Source organism: Manacus vitellinus, unplaced genomic scaffold, assembly GCF_001715985.3.
Source record: "Manacus vitellinus isolate BGI_N305 unplaced genomic scaffold, ASM171598v3 scaffold_4_pilon, whole genome shotgun sequence".
Classification (NCBI taxonomy): domain Eukaryota; kingdom Metazoa; phylum Chordata; class Aves; order Passeriformes; family Pipridae; genus Manacus; species Manacus vitellinus.
Window position 1 is genome coordinate 26095007 of NW_021940604.1, and position 26412 is coordinate 26121418.

Below are 26412 nucleotides of genomic sequence, written 5' to 3' on the forward strand. Positions count from 1 at the left end.
GGGGCCTGAGCCTATTGCTTCCTCAGTAACCTCCCAGGGAAAACGTGAATGGACTGCGTGTAATGTGTAGTGAAAATACAAGATATTTCCTGTCTTCCTAAGGAGGAAAATATTTATGCGATTGCATCCTTCTTTCTCACTAACTAAATCAGTGATTGCAAGCTTGTGTTTACAAGAAAAACCCCCTGATTCTAGATTGTTCTGTCCACAGTGTTTTCCAACCGTTTTGAGCAGTTTAATTTTCTGCCCTTCTTTTCTAGACTAAATATTGAACAGTGAGTCATTATTTGAAACCAAATTAAAAATTAAGCACTGAAAAGTTATAACGTAAAAGAATAAGGTCCTACATGTAAACTGCAGCACCTGGGTCCGTTTGAGGACAGTAACTGCTTTCCAACTCCTGGTTGTCACTGATCTTCTCTTCCCCTGAACACCCTGGTTTCTACAGGGGTAGGTGCAATGGTCAAAAAAAGTTCCAAGGGATCAAAACATTGCACAGTTGCGAAGTAATCAAGCAATCCACATGTGATATGAATAAATTTTGCCACTATCCTTATAGTAACATTCTGTGTTTGGAGTTTGATTTCTCATGGCTATAAGACATCATATGTTGAAAGCTTTTTACAGTAAAACTAGTGCCTTGCAGTAACAAAATTTTTCTCTCTTTAACATACAGTCCTCATCAGATGAAGTCAGACAAATTCATTGTTTCTTTTCATTTTTAGATATTCCAAAATTTGTTCTGTCCATATTTTTACTTTCTCTTAATACTGTTATAGCTTATTTGGATGACTGAAATTCCTAAGACTCAAGGAAGACTGCTTCTTCCTACTGCATCCAGTTTATTTGTGGGACTCCATTTCTATCCTATAATCTATACATATTGTTAAGGGTCAGAGTAGTTTTAGGTCAAACATATATTATCATACATTAACTAAATTTTTTGAGGCACTGTTAGTCCCAAAGTAAGTTTCATTGCTGTTTGTCATCTAACATTAGAGTAAATGGAAAAGCTGATTATACAGGATCAAAGCAACAAGCTGCCATGTACTGAGAAATAAAAGTTTCTAAATCAGCAAGGGACAGTTTCAAAAGGACATGTATATACCTCATTAGAAGAAAAGGTACCAGAACCTCCAATGAAGGGAGGAAGGTAAGTCAAGAACTACAAGGACAAAGAAGCTAAGGATAAAACAAATCCTGTCTTCACCATGATTTTGAACAGATACTTGTCTATAATATTTTTTAAATAACTGATTCTATATGATGAATATATAATGAATATATAAATGAATTGCAGCCCTCGGATGAAAAGCTGACCTCTAATTTTATTAGGATTTACACGATCCCATTCTAATGTAAAAAAAAAAGCAAAAGAAAACCAAAGAAAAAAAAACAAAAACCCAAACACAACACAACCATTTGTTTGCAAAAGCTCCTAAAAAAATCTATTTTACAACAGTATAGGAATAGATGCGTTTTGGGAATGTACTTCCTGTAGTTTCTTTCACCAGAGACACCTTTTTCCTGTCCCTTTAAACTCTCAATTCCTTCTTTTAGCAGCCACTGTGATAGAGCCTTACCTCTGAATGGCTGGGAAGAACGTGGTGTGAGTAACTCTTTCAGAAGCTGCCATCAATTCATCTTTAAGGAGAATCCTGAAGGAGCAGTTTGTGAGCTATCCAGCTGGCATCTTCCTCCAAAGAGATCAATCACATTATCTCCTCGACATGTTCAACTTCAACCAGTCCAGGAAGCAAGAGCCTCAAGTTTGTTTTAAAACCTGTGTCTCCAGCTCAGCAGTCTTGTGGGCCATTGCTATGCCACCTGGCCTGCTCATCAAACTATTTATCATTTCCATTAATGCTGCCTTTGTGCTGCACAGGAAGAATGCAAGCAAATGCACTTTGCAATAGGCTGAACACATGAACCTTTTTCTGTACGAAAACACTAATGCTCTTTTAAAGGCTACTCTTATCTTCAAAACATAAAAATTTCAAAAATATTAATGTACCACTTTGTAGAGCTATCAGAACAGTTTCTCTGTTTTTAGGAAGTTGTTTCCTCTCACACCTCTGTATAGTCTTCTCCTTCCCTGACAGCCCTTTGCCAAGTTTTTCTGGTTATGTCTCAGAAAAATCTCATTGTGTATTGGGCTTTGAAAGGGGTATGGGTAGAAGGGAGGAGAATGCCACTTTATTGGACATTGATAGAATGCTTCACATCAACTGGGACAGTTCATTGCTATAAAATGTTTCTCAGATATTGAACATCCTGAACAGATTACTTATGAAATCTAAAGATTAGTTTTAGCAACCTCAACTAAGAAAATCCATCTCCAGTGAAGGGATTAAAAAGAAACTGCACTTGATAGCAGGGGTTCTTGAACAGTGGGCTGTTCTGTATTCTTTGTGCTGTTATATCCAATATAGCAATGACATTAAGAAATACATCAAGAAAATAGAGGTGAAGAGGAAAGACAGCTTGAAGGACTTTTCATATTTATTTATATTAGGCTTTTTTACTACAGTAATATAATTTTGCTCAATTATGGCAGTGTAAAGCATCCTTAATGTGTTTGTCAGCTACATTTAAACCCACTTAAATACCTTAGCAATGGTATAAAGTGTCTTTAATGGAAAAAGATTTGAAATATGTAATCCAGAAAAAAATGGCCTTCATACTGTAAACATATTTAATGCAGCTTCTTATTAGTAGCTTTAGAGACCAACATTTTAGCAGGATCTTTCAGTCTCATAGTTAAAACATTAGAGAGCAATCAGAATACTATGCGTGTATACACGTATATATTTTACAAATATTAATGCATTAGAATTTGATGTCATTTGAAACCTGCAATATTTAAAATGGACTATGATTAGCTGTAGTGACATGAAGAAGATATCTAATATTATTTTAACTTATTTTTCTGCTAGTCTTGATTTCTACTAGGGAAATGATAGTACTGTATCAGTAAAGAGAAGAAAAAGTATCTGGTAACTGACACTTGACATGCACTTCCACAAAATGATGCTGATATAACCAGTGGTGTACTTAAGGGGGACTTAGAGCACAGTACTACTAATATCTGAGAAAAACGCTCTTCTCTAAAACAAAAGAAACCCAGAACTATATTTTTAATTAGATATGTGTGTGCATGTATGTATCTTTTTGAAATGCAAACCTCATTAATGTGAGAGACCTAAAAGTGTCTAGACTAAGCCAAAAAAAATTAAAAAAAAACCAAAAATCCCCCATCAAACCCCCTCCTTTCTTTTAGCAAAAAAAATAATAATTTTGAAAGAATTATTTAGTACAGGAAAGCAGAAGTGTTTAAAATTATATTCATAACTAATATTGAAGATCAGATTGCATATACATATATATAATTATATAGAAGAGATTAGGCTTAGGGTTAAAAGAAAAAACAAGAAAACCATGGATCCAGGTTTAAATCCACAGACAGTCAAGTTTTCTATTTTGATACTGTGCAGATCACTTAATTTTTCTGTGTCAGGTCTTAGCATCTAAATCCGTTTTACTGCTGTTTCAGCAAAACCAGCTGTAATTGAAGAGTAAGGTAATAATCAGCTTTATTGTTTACCTTAAATGTGCTAAGCGAGTTCATCAGTGCACCGGTGCGAACATTTTTTATACTTAGATGCAAGCAGCCAATCCCAATTCATCTTATTTCCAGTAGCAATTCTTTCCTAATAATGGCTTTGAAGCACTACAGCAAAAATCCCCTCTACCCCATCCGACACAGTTTCATGAGAGACAATCAATGTGTTGCTGAAGACCTTCAGTTCATGGAACAGTTTTGATCACCACACCAACCAACATAAAAAAAACTTTTTTCATACCAGCTGAGTACTTATCAGCTACAGCATGCAGCAGCTAGGAAAGACAAACAAACAAAACCAAACAAAAAAGAACCAAACAAACCAAACAAATGAAAAAACCCCAACAGAATCCTGTCCATCCTTCCCTCACCTTTGCACTTAAAGCATGAAAATGTAAGAAAAAATAAAATAATTGAAGAAAATGTTGAAAATTAAGAAAACATGCCTTATTAATATATTAGATTTGCCATGTTTTTCTAGACTTCAGTTACATTTGACATTTACATATGCGGCTCCATTATAACATGCCTGATTTGAAATGCTGGTGTTATTCTCTTTTCTGAACATGTTTTTTGAACATTTGCGTAAAATTTTCTAATTAATTCAGTATGATGATGGTGACAGCAATGAGAATTAGCAGTCCTGGGCATTTCAAAAGAATTCTCATAATCATATGAAATATGATCTCTCAAGTGGCTGACATGTATGAGCAGCAGAGTTTAATGAGGGTGAAGAGGGGCAAAAGAGGTATACTACAATCAAAGAACAAAACAGATTTTGTGGAAGATGTCAGAATGAATGATAAAAGAAGCAGTAGAACAAGTTAGCAATTCGTAGCCATACAATAGAAGTTTTACTATTGTATCAAACTATGCAAAGCTAAAGAAATACTACCTACAAAAAATCAAAATGGACTTAGCTGAAAAAGAAACATAAACGAACATCCTAAACTGGAATTTACACTAGATTAGCACATATATCCTTGGAAAGAAAAGCAGTTAAATTTTTGCTAAAAAATTAATTGTAAGAGTGTAAGAGAGAAGAAAACTCTGTAATTGAAGATGAAATTAATTAAGACAGTAATGTTTGAACTGAGACCAATCACAGAGGGGCTGACATTGCAAGTGTATTTCACAGTGCTACTCCAACCAGAGGACAAAATATGTAGTAAAAAAAGGAACAGTAGTGTAGTTAAGTTTGGTGTAGTTAAGACTAGTTAAATCTGACCTTAAATTTATGCCCCATACAAGATGTGAAAATGACCATGCAGAAAAGCTACCCATCTAGCCTTTCATAAGCAACCAGTACTACGTTCCATAGAACCAGAATAAATGCTAGCTAAAAGTGCACAAGTCAAAACAGTATAAATATACAAAATTAAACACAGATATACTTTTCGTCTAACTGATATCTAATATACATATAAATCTAGTTTGGAGAATCACTATCAATGCCAGTGGAGTAATTTAATATTAATTTATCATTTAATATTTCTACACATTTGATAGAGACATTAGTCAGCATCAGTGGTAGGTAATAGCTCTGATAGAGTGAATCATTTCTGCTACAATTTTAAACATGTTTCTAGCTATTCTGTTTAACATAGAGGATAGGTTGTTTGTTTCCTCTTAGAATCATAGAATCATAGAATCAACTGGGTTGGAAGGGACCTTCGAGATCATCAAGTCCAACCCTTGATCCAACACCACTGTGGTTACTAGACCATGGCACTGAGTGCCAGTTTCTTCTTAAAAACCTTCAAGGATGGAGAATCCATCACTTCCCTGGGTAGCCCATTCCAATGTCCGATCACCTTCTCTGGAAAGAAATTCTTTCTAATATCTAACCTAAACCTCCCCTGGCACAACTTGAGACCATGCCCTCTTGTCTTGCTGATAGTTGCCTGGGAAAAGAGACCAACCCCCACCTGGCTACAACCTCCTTTCAGGGAGTTGTAGAGAGTGAGGAGGTCTCCCCTGAGCCTCCTCTTCTCCAGGCTGAACAGCCCCAGCTCCCTCAGCCTCTCCTCATAGGACTTGTGCTGGAGTCCCTTCACCAGCCTAGTTGCCCTCCTCTGGACCTGCTCCAGTACCTCAATATCCTTCCTGAACTGAGGGGCCCAGAACTGGACACAGCACTCCAGGTGTGGCCTCACCAGCACTGAGTACAGGGGAAGAATCACTTCCTTGGACCTGTTGGTCACACTGTTCCTGATCCAGGCCAGGATGCCATTGGCCTTCTTGGCCACCTGGCCACACTGCTGGCTCATGTTCAGCTTCCTGTCAATCCAAAGTCCCAGGTCCCTCTCTGTCTGGCTGCTCTCCAGCCACTCTGTCCCCAGCCTGTAGAGCTGCATGGGGTTGTTGTGGCCAAAGTGCAGGACATGGTACTTGGCCTTGTTGGACCTCATCCCGTTGGAATCAGCCCAACTCTCCAACCTATCCAGGTCTCTCTGAAGAGCCCTCCTGCCTTCCAGATGATCGACACTCCCCTCCAGCTTAGTGTCATCTGCAAATTTGCTGATGATGGACTCAATCCCCTCATCTAAATAATCAATAAAGATATTAAACAGAACTGGGTCCAACACTGATCCCTGGGGGACACCACTAGTGACTGGCTGCCAACTGGATGCAGCCCCATTCACCACCACTCTCTGGGCCCGGCCCTCCAGCCAGTTCCTAACCCAGCACAGAGTGCCCCTGTCCAAGCTGTGGGCTGCCAGCTTTTTCAGGAGAATACTGCGGGAGACGGTGTCAAAGGCCTTGCTGAAGTCCAGGTAGACACATCCGCAGCCTTCCCCTCATCCACCAGGTGGCTCACCGGATCATAAAAGGAAATGAGGTTGGTCAGACAGGACCTGCCCTTCCTAAACCCGTGTTGGTTGGGTCTGATCCCTCTTGCCCACTTCCCTTACACTAAACCAATGCTCTCATACTGTTCATATTTTAAGGTCATATTTTCCTTAACCTTTGATTGCAAGAACCCTCATCTTTCTTGAGATCTGCTGCAAAGAGCAATGTAATATAGTGTGATGACTTTTGCTATGCAGATTAAATTGAATTACCTGGGAATTTCTTACACATTAAATTCTAGGTCGTACATTTGAGTTCAATGTTATGTTTTCTTTCTAATAATACCATTGTTGGCTTATCCACAGTGTGACCAAATCTTACACTTGATAAAGAACTAATAAAATACTTTAACACAGATAGTATTTTCTATAATATTGTAACGTCTGAGATTGCCATCTGCACATGTAATTTGTATACTCTTCCTGCCAGAAAATGAACCTTTTAAGTGAATCTTTTCAGTAACCTGTAACCAATCTATTTGTGCTTACTGCTCTTTTTTTGCATCCATTTGACAACAGTTGTGTAAACAATCTATTTCTCTAATTTGCATATAAGAATGTCACCTTGAACACTACGGCTTTCTTATCTCAATATTTATCACATCAACTGTGTTTTCCTTGCCCAGAAGGCACTGTGACCTGTCAAAGGAGGAAGTTTTACATTATTTGTTGTTGATAAAGGAAACTTGACAGTTGCTTAACACTTAGATACTTTTTCAGTGTTTACAAGTAAAGAGCTTATTTTTCCAGGAATGGAAATTAAGCTGACTTGACTATTTAAAAAAAAAATCAAAACAAAACAAAAAAACCCCAAACAAATCCAAACAAAATCCCATACCAAACCAACAATAACAAAAAACAACAAAACCAAACCAACTAACCAACCAAAACCCCACAAACAAACAAACTCAGACTACAATTTCACTTTATTCTACCCTATTTCAAGAAGGATCCAATTTAGGAAAGAAGTTATTAGTAATAGGTGGGTTATGCAGATATTAAGTGAACATAAAGAACCAGGATAAATGTACTTCAAAATTTGGACAGATATCTAAGTTGGGATGAATCTGAACTTGCCTACCTTTTCCAAACTTCTAGAACTTTGCCTACCATCCATATGTTCTCAAAAGGTAATTTTTAACAGAAAGTAGGTTACTTCATTGGCTCAAGTGATTTGAAAATTTGGATCCCTTTATAACTGTTGTTTTCTTTTAACCAAATTTGGTATTATTTACTCCTTGTTTTAGACTCCAACTAATTCTGTTGGTAGCAATTACAGTTTTAACAATATTTACTTAATCATCATAGAGAATTCTGAGTTGGAAGGGATCCACATGGATCATCAAAGTCCAGCTCCTGACCCTGCACAAGACAGTCCTAAGAATCAGTTTCTTGAATTCTACACAGTATAATTTACTGGTCTGCATTTTCCTAATAATAAATCATTATTTTTCATTCCCAAGTATTGATTCAGTATCAGAAATATCAGAAGAATCTCTTATACATGAGTATTCAGAAATTTCAGTATTTCAGTATTAAAAAAACATACATTATAACCTCCTTCTAAGACTATTGTAAGAATAATGTCCTTCTATACTCCTTTTCCCAATAAACACCTCATTTGAGATACTTGTTGATATTAAAACCTTGCCTCAATTTTGTTAGATGATTCTAGAAGGACAGGAAGCAAAAGCTTTGTCCACTTAATTTTAATGGTTGAGTGATTGTTCTGAATCTTGGCCCACAGCAATGCATAGTACTCCTTTGTGCTTTTTATAATTACACTGCTCCTCCCAACAGATGTTCCCTACTGTACTTTGGACTGCGCATCCCAGATTATCTTTAAGAAATCTCACCTTATTTCTGCCCGTCATCTATTCTTGAACAAACTTTGTCCTTCAAAATATCAAAATTTCAAACCTGAAATATATTCTACTGCACATGAGCCATGTCAGTTTATAAGATTCTGTTATATATCACCAAGACCAAAGTCTTGTCTTCTAAACTGGGATGAAATGCACTGTTACTATATCAGTTGTCAAATATAAAAATGCAAGATTCTCAACTCACTTCATTCCTTCTCTCTCATTCTGTTAGGAATAGGCCTTAGTTATATAAATGTGTTTATAAAAGAGAACGACTTTTCACAAAAATTGAGATATTGCTTAATTCATTTACATAGAAGTAGAGGCAAGCAGGCCTTTTCAGACCATCTAATTTTCTCTTTCTCTTTTCAATTCCCTGTCCTCTCAAGTTTCTTAAACACCATTTCTCATCTTTATAGTGCACTATGTATATCTTCCTTAAAGAGAAATTTTCTCACTAGCCAAAATTTATTTTGAGTCACTTAAAAGCTTTTTTTCCTTAATTCTTTAGCAATATTGCCCACCTGCCATCACTCCACATCCCTGTCACCCACAAAATATTTAATTTCCCTTGGTTTAAAGTTATATTAACTGCAAAAGTGACTATTATTTTAAAGGCTAGTCCTTTCAAGTTACCATACAGGATAAAAGAAGGGGCAAAAATCCCAAACAAAGCAAGCCACAAGATGTAAGATATCTGTAAATATGATATATGAAAAATAGAATAGAATAGTTCAGTTGGAAGGGATCATCTTGCCCTACTGCCTGACCAATTCAGAGATGAACAAGTTAAAGCAAGTTAAGGTCATTGTCCAAATACCTCTTAAACACTGACAGGTTTGGGGGCATCGACTACCTTTCTAGGAAGCCTATTACAGTGTTTGACCAACCTCTCAGTAAAGAAATGTTTTCTAATGTCGTCTGAACTTCCCCTGATGCAACTTTGAGTGACTCCCACATGTCCTGTCATTGGACATCAGGAAGGAGAGACCAGCACCTCCCTCTCTACTTCATCTCCTCAGGAAGCTGTAAAGAGCAATGTCGCTGCTTAAACTCTTTTTCTCCAAACTAGACGAGCCCAAAGTCTTTAGATCATCATGCCTTCCAGCACTTTCATCAGCTTTGTTGCTCTCCTCCGGACATATTCAAGTACCTTAACATTATTTTTAAATTGTGGGGGCCAGAAATGCACACAATACTCAAGGTGACACCACCGTGCTAAATACAGTGGGAATTAGGTAATGGAAATTAATACTGTCCCATGAAAGAAATTGCAGCTTTATTTACAAATCATTACCTGTATACTAGAGTAAAAATATCAACAAAATGACATCTTTCAATTTCCTTCATTTGAATTATAGCACAGGGTTCAATATTAAAGACCAACACAAAACATTTTTATTTCTGAAATAATTTTTTTCAGCTTTTACTTTGGCTTCTGTTCATAGATGTAACAGATTTTTGGCGTTTATATTCATTCACCCAAGACCAAAACAAAAGTTAATTAAGAAAAAATATCCAGAACCCTGTTTATATCAACTTGTTCTGTTGATATATAAAAGTATCAATATATTGATATCTATACAAGTGCCAGTATAATTTAAAAGCCCCATCATCTAAATATTCATGTATTCTTTTTGCTTTTTTTTAAATTCTCTGAGATTCACAAACTTATTTACAGTTTGTCTGGTCTGTTTTCTTTAGCACAGAAATTAGAATATATATTCGAAATTAAGTTACTCTTTTGAGATCAATTTAATCCATTAGGACATGTAGCTGATGAACATATTGCCATTTTTTCCACTTTTTTTTCTTAAAGACAATTGACTGTAGCAAATCTTTAAATCTGAAAGGATTTAATTAGTATCCAGGGATAGTTTAGTGGTATTTAATTAACAAAGAGACAGTATTTAATTAACAAAGAGACTCCAAATTACTTTAAAGGGAAAAAAGTAACCAGCCTCTCACTGTATCCTGCTAGGAGTTTTTCAGATTGGGTTTGTTGGTTTTTTTTGGTTGGTTGGAGATTTTTTGAGTTACTGGATTTGTTTGTTTGTTTGTTTTAAACATGAAATCCTAGTTAAAAGGAATATACTTTGTCATTTAGAATTATCACGAGAAACAATATTTATCTTCAGACTAGCAAGAAAAGTGTTTTAGAGCCTCATTACAATTCTTTGGTCTGTACAACAAATGGACTACATTAAAAAAAAGTTTTGAGAGTTTTAAAAAAAGGCAAACTAAATCATAGAAGGAAGCAGAATGTAGCCATTTTTAATGCAAAAAAAAAATAGTGAGTGCAGGATTATTAAAACACAGATTCACAAAAAGGATCTCACACAATTTTTCTTCCCTAAAAGAAAAGACTCATATACTTAGTGCCACAATACCTACTCCATAAAATACTACCAGGTCAGAAGGCTTTATCGAATTATTAACACCTTTGGCCATTATATGTTCATTTTTATTTCTATTATCATATCTCCACTGTAAAAGACTGCGTGTCTACTTACTGAGACAAAATATAATTAACCTTTCTAGTTTATTTATCTACTTAATCGTATTTGTACAGTCTTAACTCCTCCTCATTACACCGTACTCAACCTGATCTTTACTCACTCCACTGTTATTGATCATATCACTCTAGAAGCATCTCTGTACCTGTTTCAGCCTGACACTACCTCCATTTTCTCCTGTGCCAAGTTATCCTGCATTCTTCATTACAGACTCCTGAACACGAGGTAGGTCTGATCAGCACAGAAAAACCCAGTATTCTGAGGTTTAGACTGGTGTGAGGAGCAATAACTGGAGTCCATAGATTAATCTTCTCTGATTTAACCATTTCTGCATCATAAAGCTTGGGACAGGGTCTAGTTGCTACCTACAATAGCGACTCACTTATATCTTTTCTCAAATTAATAGTGAGATGCACAGCTATTCCTCTACTGAGAATACTTCAAGGAGCAAGACAACATATTAATGGCTGTTCTTAGTGGTAATCTCTTAGATTATTGCAAAGGGAGCCTGGGATTCCAAATTTTCTCTTTTATTTCCAACTGGGCTCTAAGCAAGGATTGACTATACCACCTTCATACCATGCAGTCTCGGCTCAAATTGGATCCACACCAAATACAAGTAATGGCAATGTATTTTACACATCTCATAATATCATAAAAAAGTTTGGGTTTGAAGAGATCTTAAAGTTCATCTAGTTCCAAAACCCCCATCACAGACAGGGACATCTCATATTAATGTTCTGAAGGCAGCTACGCTAAGGGTTTAAAGATACAAAAAAACCACAAAAGAAGACTGCATCTACAGTCACGTAGTAGCAGAAAAATGCTTTGCTGTCTATCAGTCACAGTCTTCATACAAGATAGAGGCATGGGAAATTGCATATTGTTGGACACAATGGTGCTGTCAAGAGGCAGCTGAAGTGTGCACTTGAAGTATCAGTCTCCAGTGTATCTCTGCAAATGACACTGGAGTTAACATGGGCTTTTGCTGACTACAAACTGTCAAATAACCACACAGCTTTTTCCATTTGTGTTTACTCAAGACGATATATCCCATACTGAAGGAATGAAGAACATTGACAAAAATTTTTTTTTAGAATACTTTGAAGTGGATGAAGTATCTGTCCTTTATTATTATAAAATTTTAACAATTCCTTAGAGAATTCATAAAACTGAGGCCTAAAAATTAAAGGTAAAAAGACATACTAAAAAGTACAAATAAATAAATAAATAAACTAATGAAATCATGTTTTCGCTCAGAGTGGACCTAGAATCCACCTTTTAGTATATGGGTGATCTCCACAATTTATTCGAGAAAAATCCCAACCTATTTTATGCATGCTTTCTACCTTTTCTTTCTGTCTATAATAAAGGCATCATTTCCCCTTGTATCCATGTTTATAAAGTAATAATAGAAATACATAAAGCAAATATGACACCACCATCCCTCCCTCCAAAAAAAATTAGTCTTAGCAATTATTGCTGTAACTGCTATACCAACATATTATTGTCTTGACAAGGACGTCCTTTAGAGAATTGTCCATTCAGATAAATGAAATCCATAACACTAAAGTCATCATAAAATAAGGCATGTGTTATCATCCTAAACCTTTCAATAAAGGAGTGTAAAATGTGGGTGATTAAAAGAGAAACAAAGGAGAGGGAATTATCTATCTTACATTAGGGAATCACTGGTCAAATGGAAGAAAGGGGAGAGAATTACTTGAAAATATTGAGCAAAGCAGTTTTAAGGTATTAAAACACGAATTTTCTAACTGAAAGGACTGTTTTAAAAGGTAACTTTTTTGGAAAAAATAGTTAGCCTCCAAACTATTTTAATCAAGGGGAAATATTTCCAATTTATGTAAACCTAAGTCAATAACTGTCACTAAACAAAAATTACTTTTTTTCAGTCATCATATGATTAAAATTTGAGGCTTTTTTTCACTTATTTCCTATTTCAGAACAATGATAGAAAAATTTTAAAAATAAGAAACAGGCTACATATTACATATTGTAAAGCTAAACTTGAAATCTCTTTGACTACCTGAGGCTTTTGGTTACATCAGCCAACATACTAGGGAGGCAGTCTCTAAGCTTCACTGCCTTGCATTTTTTTAAAAAGCATAAAGAAAAAAATCGGTTATAAAGACGTTTACACACTGCCTTCTCTGCTCCCTCCTCACCTTTTGATATCCATAAACGCGTCTTATCTGAGCTTGAACAGTAGGCGGGTGTTCTGTCCTGCAGTAGTAACTGCTGTTTATCTAGCAGAGTTAGTCTCCCATACAGGTACCCTAACAGGTAACACATTGTTTCTTGATCTAATTTTCTTTTATTTTAGATTTGGATAGATAATAGCATTATGTAATGAGGACATCAACAGTTTTCCAGTTCCTTGAACCATGAGAAGGGTTGGAGGATCACCATGCTCTTTTCCTGGTAATGATGGATCAACCAGCATGGGAGAAGTTAGCAACATTTCCAAGAAGATTAAATATATCTTTGGCTAAGTATCTTCCTTGTATCTTCCATTACAATCAGATTTTCCTCTTAACCAAGGTCTTAGTTCTGACCACCACTAGACTTAAATGGAATTTAAGTTTTACAGTACTTTTCAAAGATGACACTGCCAAGGTAAAATAGAAGGGTAAAACAAATTTTAGCATGACTAAGGGAAAGAAAGCAAACTGGTACAATTCTGCTGGAAAGGCAGACATTGATTTTTAACTCTTGTAATTCATCTGCAAAACAAGCCTCCAAACTTCCCGTGGTTTCAGTTGTTAGCAGCTAAAACCAAGCCTCCTCCTTCAATTCTATTTCAAAAAGCAGACACTGAAACTCTAAACAAATATGGTATCTGTTTTCTAACTTAACCAATGACAGAAGCAGCACCAGAATATAGGTCTTCTATTTCACTGGGCATACTAGTATATCTTTCAAGTTACCATATTTTTCTTCCAAGTTTAAGTTTTAAATAAATTCAAAAGGTGTTAGCAACTGTTAGGACACTGCAGAAAACACAAATAGAGTGTGACAAATTTATTGACAGCTGTGAGCTCAAACACACAGAATTCAGCAACTGAAGCACACTTTTGAAAATACTTATGCTAATAAATCCACATTATTTGTTGTATACTGGTTTCAATAGAAATTCTTGTAAATTAGTTAAGATTTCTTAAATTATGAAATATGAGTAGTGACACCCCTCCTCCCTCTCTTTGTACATGGGAATACATCTGAACATAGTCTAATGCTTTAGCCTTACCAGTGCTGTCATCATAAACAACAGTAACAGTTTTCCACTTGAAGAACTGCACAAGGTCAAGGATGGCACGGCTGAGTGAAGAGAAATCTGGATAAAGGCTGACATAGAAGGAGTCCTTGTTGTCTGACACCTGATGTTTCCAGCGGGTCTGGATATGTGGAACACCCAAAGCGTTGCAGATGGATTGCACAGCATTAGCTGAGGAGCTATGGGATGGTCCAAAGATGGCTGCAACCCCAAGGGACAGCTGATCGCAGGCTGAAGAGGAGACAGAAGTCTGTCAATGATGAGAGGAAAGAAGGCAGTGTGCCAGAAGGTATTGCACAATTCATATTAAACAAAAGGCACTCCATGAAATACAACTGTATTACTGACAGAGTTCCCTTCCTGTGTAACACTTTCACTTGCAGATTTCAACTTCAGAATACATTTCCAAGCTTTCACTACAAAGTGATAAATATCAACACTTAACACTTAAAAAGCACTCAACTATATTTAATAAACACTTCTAGATCAGTGGAAGTCACAAAGGCCAACAATTGTGTCTTTTAAAAAGCACTGACAAGGAAAGAGATTTATGCTCAGCTGCACCTTACACTTGGAAAATGGCCATGTAGGACACTATTCTAATCTAGTTTAAGTGTGAACCTCTTCCTCGATCAATCAACACTATTTCTACTGAGATCCTAATTACTCAGAAATTTTACATGTTAAGTAGCTTCTAGGGCCCGTGATTAGTTTCATTTAAATGGACATTTGAATTTCTGTATTTGAAAGGAGTCAGGTTGACTACCAAAATTTAAAGGCCAAAATTTTCGCTAAAATTAAATTGCTGTCTGCTAGTGGAAAAAGTTCAGCGTCCCTGCTTAAAAACTGGAGATGCTCAGTTTTGCTACACTTGTACTAGTACATAAAACTGGCCCTGAGAATCACTGGCATGATATCGTTGCATTCAAACAGCTTAGCTATCCACTTTCTGATACAGATTGTCTCTAACTGTACTGTTCTTTGCCAGCCTCTGGTCTGTGTTATCTCCAGTATCACCTTGTGAAATATTAGTTAGGATGTACCAAAAAGAAGGCAAGAAAAAACAGTCAACACTGGAGACCAGTGTTTCAGCCCATACCCTGCTCCTATGTCATTCACTACCATAGGCATAAACTTTATGAATATGCAGTTCTGAAAAACAACAGATTCTGTGTTCTAAGAAAGCAATTTATCTGATAGGGAGAAGTAATGAGAAGTATCTCCTTAATACAAACTAGGTGCAAGTATTTGTATGAGGTTTGATTAATTAATACTGTTACTCCACCACCACTGTTCCTAGCAGCTGAGGAAACAAGCAGTAGAAACACATTTTGCTGCATCACTTTTCTCAGCAATTCAAAATTAATTTTATTATTATGCACATTCTTTTCAACTTGATGAAAATATTGCTGTCTTTCAAGTGGATTCCAGAAATTATGCTGGCACACCTTTTTATTACTGTAGAACACCAATGGTTTAAATGAACCTCTCATACACACAGGATCTCCATTGCTATTCGGTGTGTTGCCTAAATGACTAGCCTGATAAAAAAAACATTTATGCTAATATTGCCCTTCCTAAGAGTAATCAACAAGCTTTATGCAAATGTCAGTAAATGGGATCACTAACAACAGCAATAGCTACCAGATGGCTTTTCAATGGGCTTTTTTTTTCCTGTTTCTGAGATTTGAATAATGCAATGCTTTCACACGTGATTTAATATAGCACTGGTTCTCTCAGGAGCATGCCAATTTTTCTAGCACATTGAGGGATATTTTGTTGCACTTACATTATTCTTCAGTTAAACAGTATCTTGGAATATCATCTTGCCTTCAGGTTGTTCTTTCATATAGTACCTTTAAAAACCCATTAATAGTTCATCTATATTCAACTTCGAAAGTATGTGTTTCTAAGAGGTCTAAATAGGCTATTTTTGATTCAGCACCTGCCTGCTCACTAATGGGCATAATAATGAACCACAAAAATGAGTCAAATGCTCAAACCTCATTGTTGAAACTCTGCTTTGGAGCCATCATAATAAAATGAACCATTTTATGTTAACCTTTACCCTTCGATTCTGAACTAAAGCGCCTGTGAGCACAAAGGTAGTTTTCTGTGTGTGAATTGATGAAGCAAAAAGCTATTAGAACTGGAAGATTACACAGATTTTGATACAGCCTGATCAGTAACAAATAAAGAGCTACATTCTCATCTAAGATGCAAGTGGGAAAAATGAATATATGCAATCTATTCAATATATCTAATCAATAGCATGTTGCCATTCTGACTTCAGCTATTATAGTCTAACAAAAATTAGCAACATAATATTAGGACTAGCAAACCCTAACTAAGGGCTAAAAGTAGTTTGTTGCATTGCCTCAGGAAAGACTTGAAGAATTAAATATCTCAGAAGAATTTTTTCTGCTCTCTACATCCTCACTCAGGAATGGCAAGAAACTGTTTCATTATATTTCACAGGCTAGCATGTGTTGGATTCAGGAAGCATATGAATTTGGAGAGTGAGAAGGAAAGGAGAATGAAGGGGGTAGAATTAAGGATCCGCCCATTTTTTCACTGTTGACTGAGATGGAAAGAACAGAGTAGTCTCTCTCAGAACCCACTTTAATCAAACATGCAAAACACTGGAATAACAACTCAAAAATACAGTATTAAAAGTGGGGGTTTGCCTCTTTCTTCTACCATATACTCACTTCTGCAAGAAACCGTCTTGATAGGCATAAATATTTAGCCTACAGTATTTTTCATAAATCAAAGCCTCTTCAATGACCAAACTGTGTGTATTTCTGTACAAATATGAACACTTTCTCTTTTCATGCCTAAAAACAAGACTAGAAAGATTAACTCTTCATGTTATAATAAAAGAGAATAAAAATTCCCATAAGTTCTAAACTGAAATTTTTAATCAGTATTAAATTCCATTTCCTCTGCATTCATCAGCAGCAGTGTTTAATTATGTATCGTTTCTAATGTTTCATCAAATGCTTTTATTCTTAGCTCACTATAACAATAAAAATCCCTTATTGTATAAAGTTTTCAGTCTTCAATACTTGGGAAAGGCATGTTGGGACCAGATCACTTAGCAAATTTAGGCTAAAAACCTGTCATAAGAAGCACAGGCTTACCTTCAGTTCTTTCACCTTTATTATTCTCTTTTTAGGGATAACATTCATATGCTATTAGCTCTTCAATTTATAAAAAAATATTTTTAAAGAACACATAATACAGAGTAAAATTCAGTCTTACACCAGGCTTTGTATTGTGTCTTGCAAATACATATTGAACTTTTTGGTGTTTGCACTTCCTAGAATACAGCAATGAGGCAGAACAACTTCTGTCTGTTGACATTGACTTGAATGTAAAACAGTCTGAAAACTTGGATTTTTTTGGGAATCAAAGATTTGAAACTTTGAAAAATTTAGCAAAAATGTTCAAAATTACTTTTAACTTCTAATCCTTCTTTAAACAAATCCTTTATACTTAGAGAGAAAATGGTTGAACTCAGGCTAGACATTCACCTGATAGTGATATTGTACAGACTTGATATTTAGCCTTACTTTTATGCTATGCTGACATAAGATGCACAAAATTGCAACTACTTCTTTCCTTTTGAAGTCCATACATGATTAACTATATAAAGGCATTTGTGGAGATGTACTTAAAGTCATTGAATGCCTAAACCTGAATTCCAGGTTCACTAGAATTTGGAGGAACTTGACATTTTTCTCAGTAAAGTCTGGAGATACTGCTTTCTCACTCCAAAGGAGCTGGTCTCAGAAACATCCTAATACATTGTTCAGCAAAATTTATTTCAGATTTTAAATATTTAAGGAAATAGCTTTTAGATAGGGTCAATGGGAGCAAAAGTGATGACGGAATTTTCAAGCAGTTACCATTACAGCCTTCAATAAAGCAGTTCCTGAATGTCAGCACAATAATATCACAGTCTCATTGCATATGGCTTCATTGGATAGACATTTTTTCAGGTAGGTAAACTGAGTCTTCGTTCCTCATTAAAAAAATGAAATATGCAAAAGGTTACCTTTTTTGGATGCTTCAAAACTGTCATAGAGATTTATCTTTTGAGTGTCATATGTTAATGTGGTGTTTGGCAGAAGAGTTCTGTTTCTGTTGATTGTGTTCACAGCAAATCTGAAGGCTAATTCTTCTGCTCCCATTGGACCAGATTCCACACACTCAAAAATGCCTCCTGGAGTGCAACAAAGACAAAAGAACAAAACAAACCACAAGTAAGCAAAAAGAGCATAAAGTAACATCTTTAATCATGCTTTGGATTCATCAGCCTGAATTGTTTCACTTAATAGACCTCATAGAGTGTAACTCATGATTTTGGTGAGGTTCTAGCCAAACAATAACTAAACCAGCAACAATTAGAACTAACCTTAAGGAAATGTTTTGGGTTTTTTTCCATACAATATTCATTTTACTATTGTGAATTAAAAAAGTGTGGCAATGTACACTAACCACACTATTGAGAAGCAAAATAGAAGGGAGATGAAGAATATTTAATTATTTTACATAGTTAAGCTTGAAATGAACACATTTACCCCTTCCAGATCTGCCACTACCTATTTGCGTGTGCAGGCAGAAGGAAGATTTCTGGATTTTTCTTTTCTGCTATTCTAGACTTATGATACATCTATAATGAACTGGACAGTTCACTGGAAATGCAACACACAAAGGTGTATGAAACTGGGATGCCTCAGTTTGTCTCCAGAAATTAAGAGGTATAGGTATTTTAGCAAGACTGTTTGATTGAATTGATAAACATGTTGAGTAAAAGGTTCAAATTTTGCTCTTTTGCCTTGAGCTGCATGTGGATGCTAACTTCAGCAAATGCAGGAGTCAAAGCAATTGCGTCCTGCATAACCTCTCTCATGTGATGACAGCATCTCCAAACAAGGCATGCTACCAGAGTAGGACATGCCCCAAATAATAGATCATTTCTAGAACCAACCTTTCTGAACAGACCTTAATCTTAAATGAAGTAAATACATTCGTGCTGTGCTTCAGCTTTTCTCATTAATGACATATCATTGCCCATGAAATGTAAATTTATATACACTTTGGGGTAATATAATTTATTCTTGGGTCTGTGAAGGCCAAGGTTACTGTGACAATAAAAGTAATTTGAAGATATGTCCCTACTGTAGTGACATGGAATGCCTCAGAAAAATGACTAGCATCCTGATGGTCTCTTCAGTCCTCATATTAACAGCACCTGTCAATACTAATGGACAACCAATGGCCATCATCTCAGGATCATTAATTACAAGCCAGACATTGTGCCTTCATGAGAAATGTTATTCATTCACTCTCTCCTGCCTTGAATTTATTCATTTCCTGAGTAATGTTCCTACCTGGCTTTGTATTTTCTTTAAAAAAAAATAATATTCAACATCACTACCTTCTCAGCAAGAAGCTCCCAGAATCTGAATATACAACTGAGTCAAACAACTTCACAAACTACAGTCAGTTTTTGAATAGTCTTGTGAGTAATCAAGTAGATAAACTTTTCTAAATCAAAAAGACTGTGTAGGTAGTATTTACTGATAGTATTAAATATAAAAGTCATTTCAGTTTTATAAATCTCCTGCCTCTTACAACCCATTTCTCATTACAGAATGGAGGTGTTAAATTTTTTCCTGCAATTGAGCCCTTGAATTCCCAGTCAGAGCCCCTAGGGACAGATGCTCATACAGTATTAATTTAAAAGCACAAGTCCTAACCACTGAGAAAAGATGTGACTAATAATTATTTAAACATTAGTCATTTAAAACTGGGAATGAGGAAATGATGGTAAAGGCAGACTTAAGAAAAATTAATCTAGGGAAATGGTCCAAATGAATTGAGCATAGAATGTATATATAATCAGTAAACAATATGAACAATACTTCAGAAGCTAAGCAAAAGAAACTTGGATAATACTCAGGTAAATATAAGCTCAGTGCACTTCAAAATTGAGAAAGATCACATGTTTATTTGCACAGTGATGGAATATTAACATGAAAGGTAACCTACTGCTTTTGAAGTTAATGAAGTGTTCTGTTCAGGGAGAGGTATTCTGACAGACAAGATTTTGCATTGCTGAGACTTACAGAATCTAAACATCGCAATTCCAGCTGTGGCATATAGGAGGATACTATTTTGATTTGGGAAGAATAATTAAAAATTGCTGCAGAAATCTAAAAATTAAATAATAAATTATAAGTATAGATTTCCAGAGACAATAGAAAGATATTTCCATAAACATAACGGAAATTAAGATAGATTTCATAGGCTTTCCTAAGACATCTGAAAGGGAGCTATTCGAATATGTTTTAATAAAACAGTATTACACAAACAGTTGTGAAAAAAAAATCTTAAACTACAATGAATTAACAAGGAAAAATAAACATTACAGTATCTTTATTCTCCTGAAATTTTTAAATTGGAAGATTTCTTCTGTAATTTCAACGCGTTTGAAGCTCAGTAGTCTCCTTTCTTTATTCCTCTATTTTTCATACCTAAATTCTTGAGATAGGGAATTCTATGTCAAATATGCAGCCACTACTCTTCAGCACAAGAAAAAATAAAAATGAAATTTTATTTTGATCTCTCATATCTAGGTAATTCCTAATGTTAGTGACAGTCTATCACATAGTAAAACAATTTTATAAAGACGACAAAGCCTCCATTCACTGTAAGCTGCAATGATGTATGACTGCCCATATGCACCATTCAGTGGTTTCTTCCTTCACTCACTAGTTCTCTGTCCCTGTGATAAATGTACCCCCTGAAAATATTGCAGCATATGGTCTGTCTGTTTCAGAGTATATTTCCATTCCTAAGGAAAACAGAGGTAGAATACCCCGTTTCTGTAGTTCTATGATTAGAATATTTTGCTAGGAGGAAGGAAAACATATCTTCTGATTCCTGCTCCTGAATATTTTCATATTTTACATTAGGTAGACATTGAATTAAAAATAAGAACCATAGAGGAATATAAATTAGACTATGTATTTGAAGTTTCTTAGCTGTTTTCCAACCTTTAGGTTGTCCAACTTCCACTAGGTTCCTTTCCTTCTAGTTTTATGCTACTTCTGCATCTCTCTGCTCAAAGAGCAGGGAAGAAATAGTTAAATATTAATAGTTAAATATTTTGGATGATGGCAGTTGTGAGTTCATCTTCACACTAAGAGACTCAAATCAACTGGTTCTCAAAAGTGTGCCACGTCCTACTAATATGTAAAATGAAAATGCCAGGCTCCTCAGTTGTGAATACAGCTGTTAGCTTTGGCCAACCTAATGTTGCCCATGGGGCACCATCATTTTTTAATTGAACATCTAAACAGTTTAAATTGAACTCACACTAAGCAGAGCACAAGCTTAGACAGACACACATTTGCATTCTGAATATCAGAATACAGTAAAAAAACAGATCTTCATTCTCTAGATGGAGAGACCTTATATGCTTACTTGGAAGTCTGTGTCCAGTATTTCCAGGATGCTCAGCAAAGACACATAAATGAGTTCAAGCATTGACAGAAATGGGAAGTTTTAAATGGTGCTTTTTCCATTGCTGCATAAGAAGTAAGTAGAAACTTATTTGGTAACTTTAAACTGCCTTGGACTTATCATTATGTTCATATATTTGTTGCTGAGTATGCAAATAATAGCAAAAAGAAACTCAAACTTTGAGTATTTTTAAAGACAATGTCATATAAATCCACTGGCTTAATACTGGGAGACAAACCACAAAGTTGTTATAGCATATTGTGTCATGTTCCCTCCCAAGAAGGCTGTTCTTTACTGCTGCTGTACTTTATGCTCAGGATAGCCTTATTAATAATCAAATTGAGGAATGCACTGCATGCCTTCAGATAAGCTGACAGAAGAGTCACAAATCTTGCTATTGGATATGTGGACTAGCAGCCAAACCAATGCCTATCTCTGTCTAACAGCTTGGGAAATGCAGGTGTTGTCATTTGTCTTATTTTTAACAGAGCTTATAGACCCATGACTGGCAGAAACACCAGTCCTCAGATACAGTCAGCAGCACATCCTAGAGGAAATGTCTGAAATTCCACCACTACCTCAAAACAGAGACAGAAAACTTAAAAGTAGTAAAAAAAGGTTTATATGAATCTTAGCTTGCTTTAATGGTCTCATATATGACTTCTTCATTTACAGTGTTAATGATAAGGCAGTTTGTCTCTGTCTTATAATAGTAACACTAGGGAATATGGCATCATGTATCTAGAGCTCAATCTGTAGCTCAAAAAGTTTTACAGGCTGTGTTCGGTAGGTGACTGCTGTATAGCTGAGCACTTCAAGTTTTTACTGTCATAATAACCACTTAGTTAAAGCTCACTAGGTTTTTAGTAATGAGCAACACCTGAAGAATCACAGAGAATAAGAATGTTTAAGACATGCCAATCCAAGCCAGATATGCAAGAGCAATTGAAAAACATTCTTTACATATTGTATCTTTGCAGTGACATCCATGATAATTCAAATTTCTTATTGCTCTTGGTATAACAGAACTCCTTTTACTAAACCCGAAATCCACTAGTATTCTTTATAAGGTGTCAGTATTGAAAAAAAATTTATATGACCAAGTCTTTTAACCAATAGGAAAAATTCAATCGTCTACGTAATACTGATGCAGTAAGACAAACTATTGGGGCTAAGAAAAACAGATAGCAATATTTTACCAAAAAGGACATAATGTAGATGTCCTTAATATTTTCCAAGGAAGAAGAAAATCTGAATTAGTTAATGAAACAATTTTACAAGTCCAAAAAAATTGTTCTGAGATTGCTTAAATGAAAAGTCTGCATTTTCCATCAAAAAAATTAGTAGAGTTGACATTTTTAGTTTGCAAGTCATCCTGGTTTTCCCTAATTTTCAAATCATTTTCTCAAACACAAAATCCAGAGGAAAAAAAAAACCAGCCAGCTTGATACACATCTTGGCAAAACTTTTCCCCCCAAAGAAAAGAATTTTCCTGCTCTTATGTACCTAATTTGACAAATAATAGGATAACATCTTAATGATTTAACTTTTCATTTCCATTCTACAATAGGGTTCAGTTTGAAGATCAGCATCTTTGTGTTTGCATTATCATCCCCATAATATATATAATATATAATGGGTATTATATCTGGATATATGGGTATTATATATGGATAATGCCATGGTTACTAGACTATGGCATTAAGTGCCACATCCAGTCTAATCTTAAAAACGTCCAGGGACAGTGAATCCACCACCTCCCTGGGCAGCCCATTCCAATGTCTGATTATTCTCTCTGTAAAAAGTTTCCTCCTAATATTCAACCTAAACCTCCCCTCTTGTCCTAGATATAAAATTTTCTTTTCTTTCTAGTATCAAACCAACTTGATAGAGATCTTGCACATACACATACTAGTTATTAATGGTTATGATTTTTTTAACATTATAGTCATGTTATTATTATCATGCACCAATCTGCACAAATTTACTGACAGTTATGGAGGCCTTTATTAATACATTCTAAAAGCTACCATCGGTCACACATGACATAAACACTATTTTTTTAATGATAGAGTAACTTTTTAAATATAATAATATAAATCCCTATCTTAAGTAACATTATAAATGTGACTGAGAGCCTGGAGAAAATAACATTGCCCAATAACATTTCTTCCCATTATTTTACTTTGAAAACATACAAATGTATTTAAATTTCACTAATAAATTTGTATTAAGTTCTGTAAGAATGTAAATATTTTATCCCTTCTTCCTTACCTCAGAACAATACTTTGAATCTAGGATAAGTATGGTACCCAGATCTAATCCTGATGTGACAAACAGAAATCTCTTTTTTTGATTCATTATTTCCCATTCAGAAACCATGAAATCGCAGCCAGTCTTTGCTTAATAAACTGGAAAAATTGTGAGAAAGGAGTAACTGGTATCTGCTATAAGATACTTTTCCAAAAAGTGTCTTAAGACAGAATTCAAGAAATTATATCAGGTATTTTATTATTAAAAGATATGTTTATATCTGACATGTTCCAGTTTTGAAATTGGCCATTTGGTAATCAGAGCCGATGATTATGATGTAGTGAGGTACTACATGAAGGAGAGAGTAAGTCAAAAGCATATTACTGAGAGGACAATGGACACTGTAGACATTTTGCAGAGGTAGAACTGATGGCTTTTCAGAAGTGTGAACGGACTGCACTTCTCCAAACACAGGTATAGCCAGAAGGCAGTGAAAAGGCTCATCCGAAAAACCTGATATCACTGACATGGCATGTATGGTACTGGGATCAGGAGGCATGGTAGGTGCTGTGCTACAGTGACTGATTAAGACTGCTGGTTGAAGGCTTTTTAGCCCTAATCAAGCGTGCTATGCACTGTACTGATAATCCTCTTTCAGATTCTGTTATGGATTTGAAAGCTACGGACATTCAAAGACGTCCTTACAGGTTGACAGCTTAGGCTTGTGCTTCCTATACAGAACAAAATTACATCTTAGCCACTTATTTCTGTCTAGGATTTAAGAAACTGAATCACTTTCAATCAAGGTGCTAAAAATGCATGAAAAATGTTCTTCTTTGCAACCTTTTCCATAAAGTAATGTAGTTTATAGAATTATATAGATTTAGAATACAATAGTGTGAATCTGGACTATACGTTGTTTTGATTATTCTTTTCAAAATTATATTGAAAGCTCTCTGAATCTCACTATAGGAAAAGGTTTAAAAGGATCACTTGACAAAGAAAATACTGCTTTATTTGATTTTGAAGCTGGTGTTATGTGAATAAGCCACCGTGGAAAAAGACTTCAGCAGTATCCTTTATTCATTCTGAGTGTACTTGGAGTTTTGAGGAGGGAAGCAGGATCTGAAATTTCTGGGGTTTGTTTTCATTGCCACTGATTTCCTGCATAACCTTGGACAAGAAGTTTTTCTTAAAAATAAATATTTTTTTAAACATCTCAACGTTGCAGTAGAGGCACAATTATTGGAAAATCTAACATGTTTTGAAATGAGATATAATTTCTGTTAAAGGCATTCATGGAATCAGTGTATGCAGGCACGATCACAGAATCCTGAAAATTTTGCACCATAAAACGCATAGAACTATTTGCTTCGGCATCTAAGTTATCTTTTGATTGATAATGTAGTATAGCTGCATGAAACTGGCAACTTTAAAGCATGCTTTTCCTAAAAGGATTTGAATTAACCACTAAGACAAAGAAAATTGTATATTCTCTGATTGTACAGTAAATAAAGGGCTAAATAACAAGTCAATGTTGGTTTATACTGTTAATGTTAAATTAACTGTCCAAACAGAAATATTGTGGGGGCTTTTTCTTAAATATAGAGAAATAAGGAATAATATGAGGAAATAGTGAGCGTGGATTTCATTTGAACAAAAGTTTCTCCACCTTCTAAAAGTGGTGAAAAAGGTTTTAAAAGGTAAGTACATAAAAATTATAAGTATCTTCAAAATTGTTTTACATGTAACTGGATGCCTTCTAAAAAAAATGCCTGACCTAAGGTTTGCCAAATGCTGTGACCTCTGTTACAGTAAGTGAAATTTCAGTATCTGGACCTCTGTGCAGAATTTTCTTCAGAAGTGAAATGCTTAAATGGTTATCACCAGCTTTAGAATATTGTGGGTTTTTAGTGCTTAACATTTAAATGTTCAGGAGTTTGTAGATATTTAAGTGATTTAAGAAAGTTCAAAAACTGCATTTTCATGTTTTAATTCCTTCTCTTAAGATTTCCAAAGACAGAATCCTTCAGTAACCTGAAACAACTCTTGTTATCTAAACGGTAAAATAAAAAAAGACAAAAGGATATATCTGGACTTAATACATACATATATGCACACACATAGATCTATGTAACAGATGCAGAGCACCAAATGTCATTCTATGAGTGGTATGAACTGTATGTATGAAAAATTCCTTTTTGCTTTTGTAATACTTGTTAATAGTAATTTTTGGGTTAATGAAATTGTGTTTAGAATTGTGATAGATCCGTTTGTTTACCAGGACTAGAAGCAGAGGGATTTTGTTCTCTAAGGACTATATTTATGATATACAAAATAAAGATTTCTTGTCCTTCATATGGTATTATAAAGTGAGAAGAACTAAGTTTTCCAGTTACTTTTATATTTCAGGAAAATATTTTCAAATTTTAGTTTGCTACATCGTGTTTACCTTACTTCATAATAACACATT

General features: G+C 35.2%; 1 protein-coding gene across 1 annotated transcript in view; it reads right to left on the bottom strand.

The window, feature by feature from the left end:
• GRIK2 (glutamate ionotropic receptor kainate type subunit 2) overlaps positions 1-26412 on the bottom strand; it is a 369619-nt gene that overhangs the window by 230414 nt on the left and 112793 nt on the right. Inside the window, exons 3-4 of the mRNA XM_018078132.2 lie at positions 18211-18378; positions 14124-14381 (exon numbers count right to left, since the gene is read on the bottom strand). Coding sequence (XP_017933621.1) covers positions 14124-14381; positions 18211-18378 — 426 coding nt within the window. The remainder of the gene's footprint in view (positions 1-14123; positions 14382-18210; positions 18379-26412) is intronic.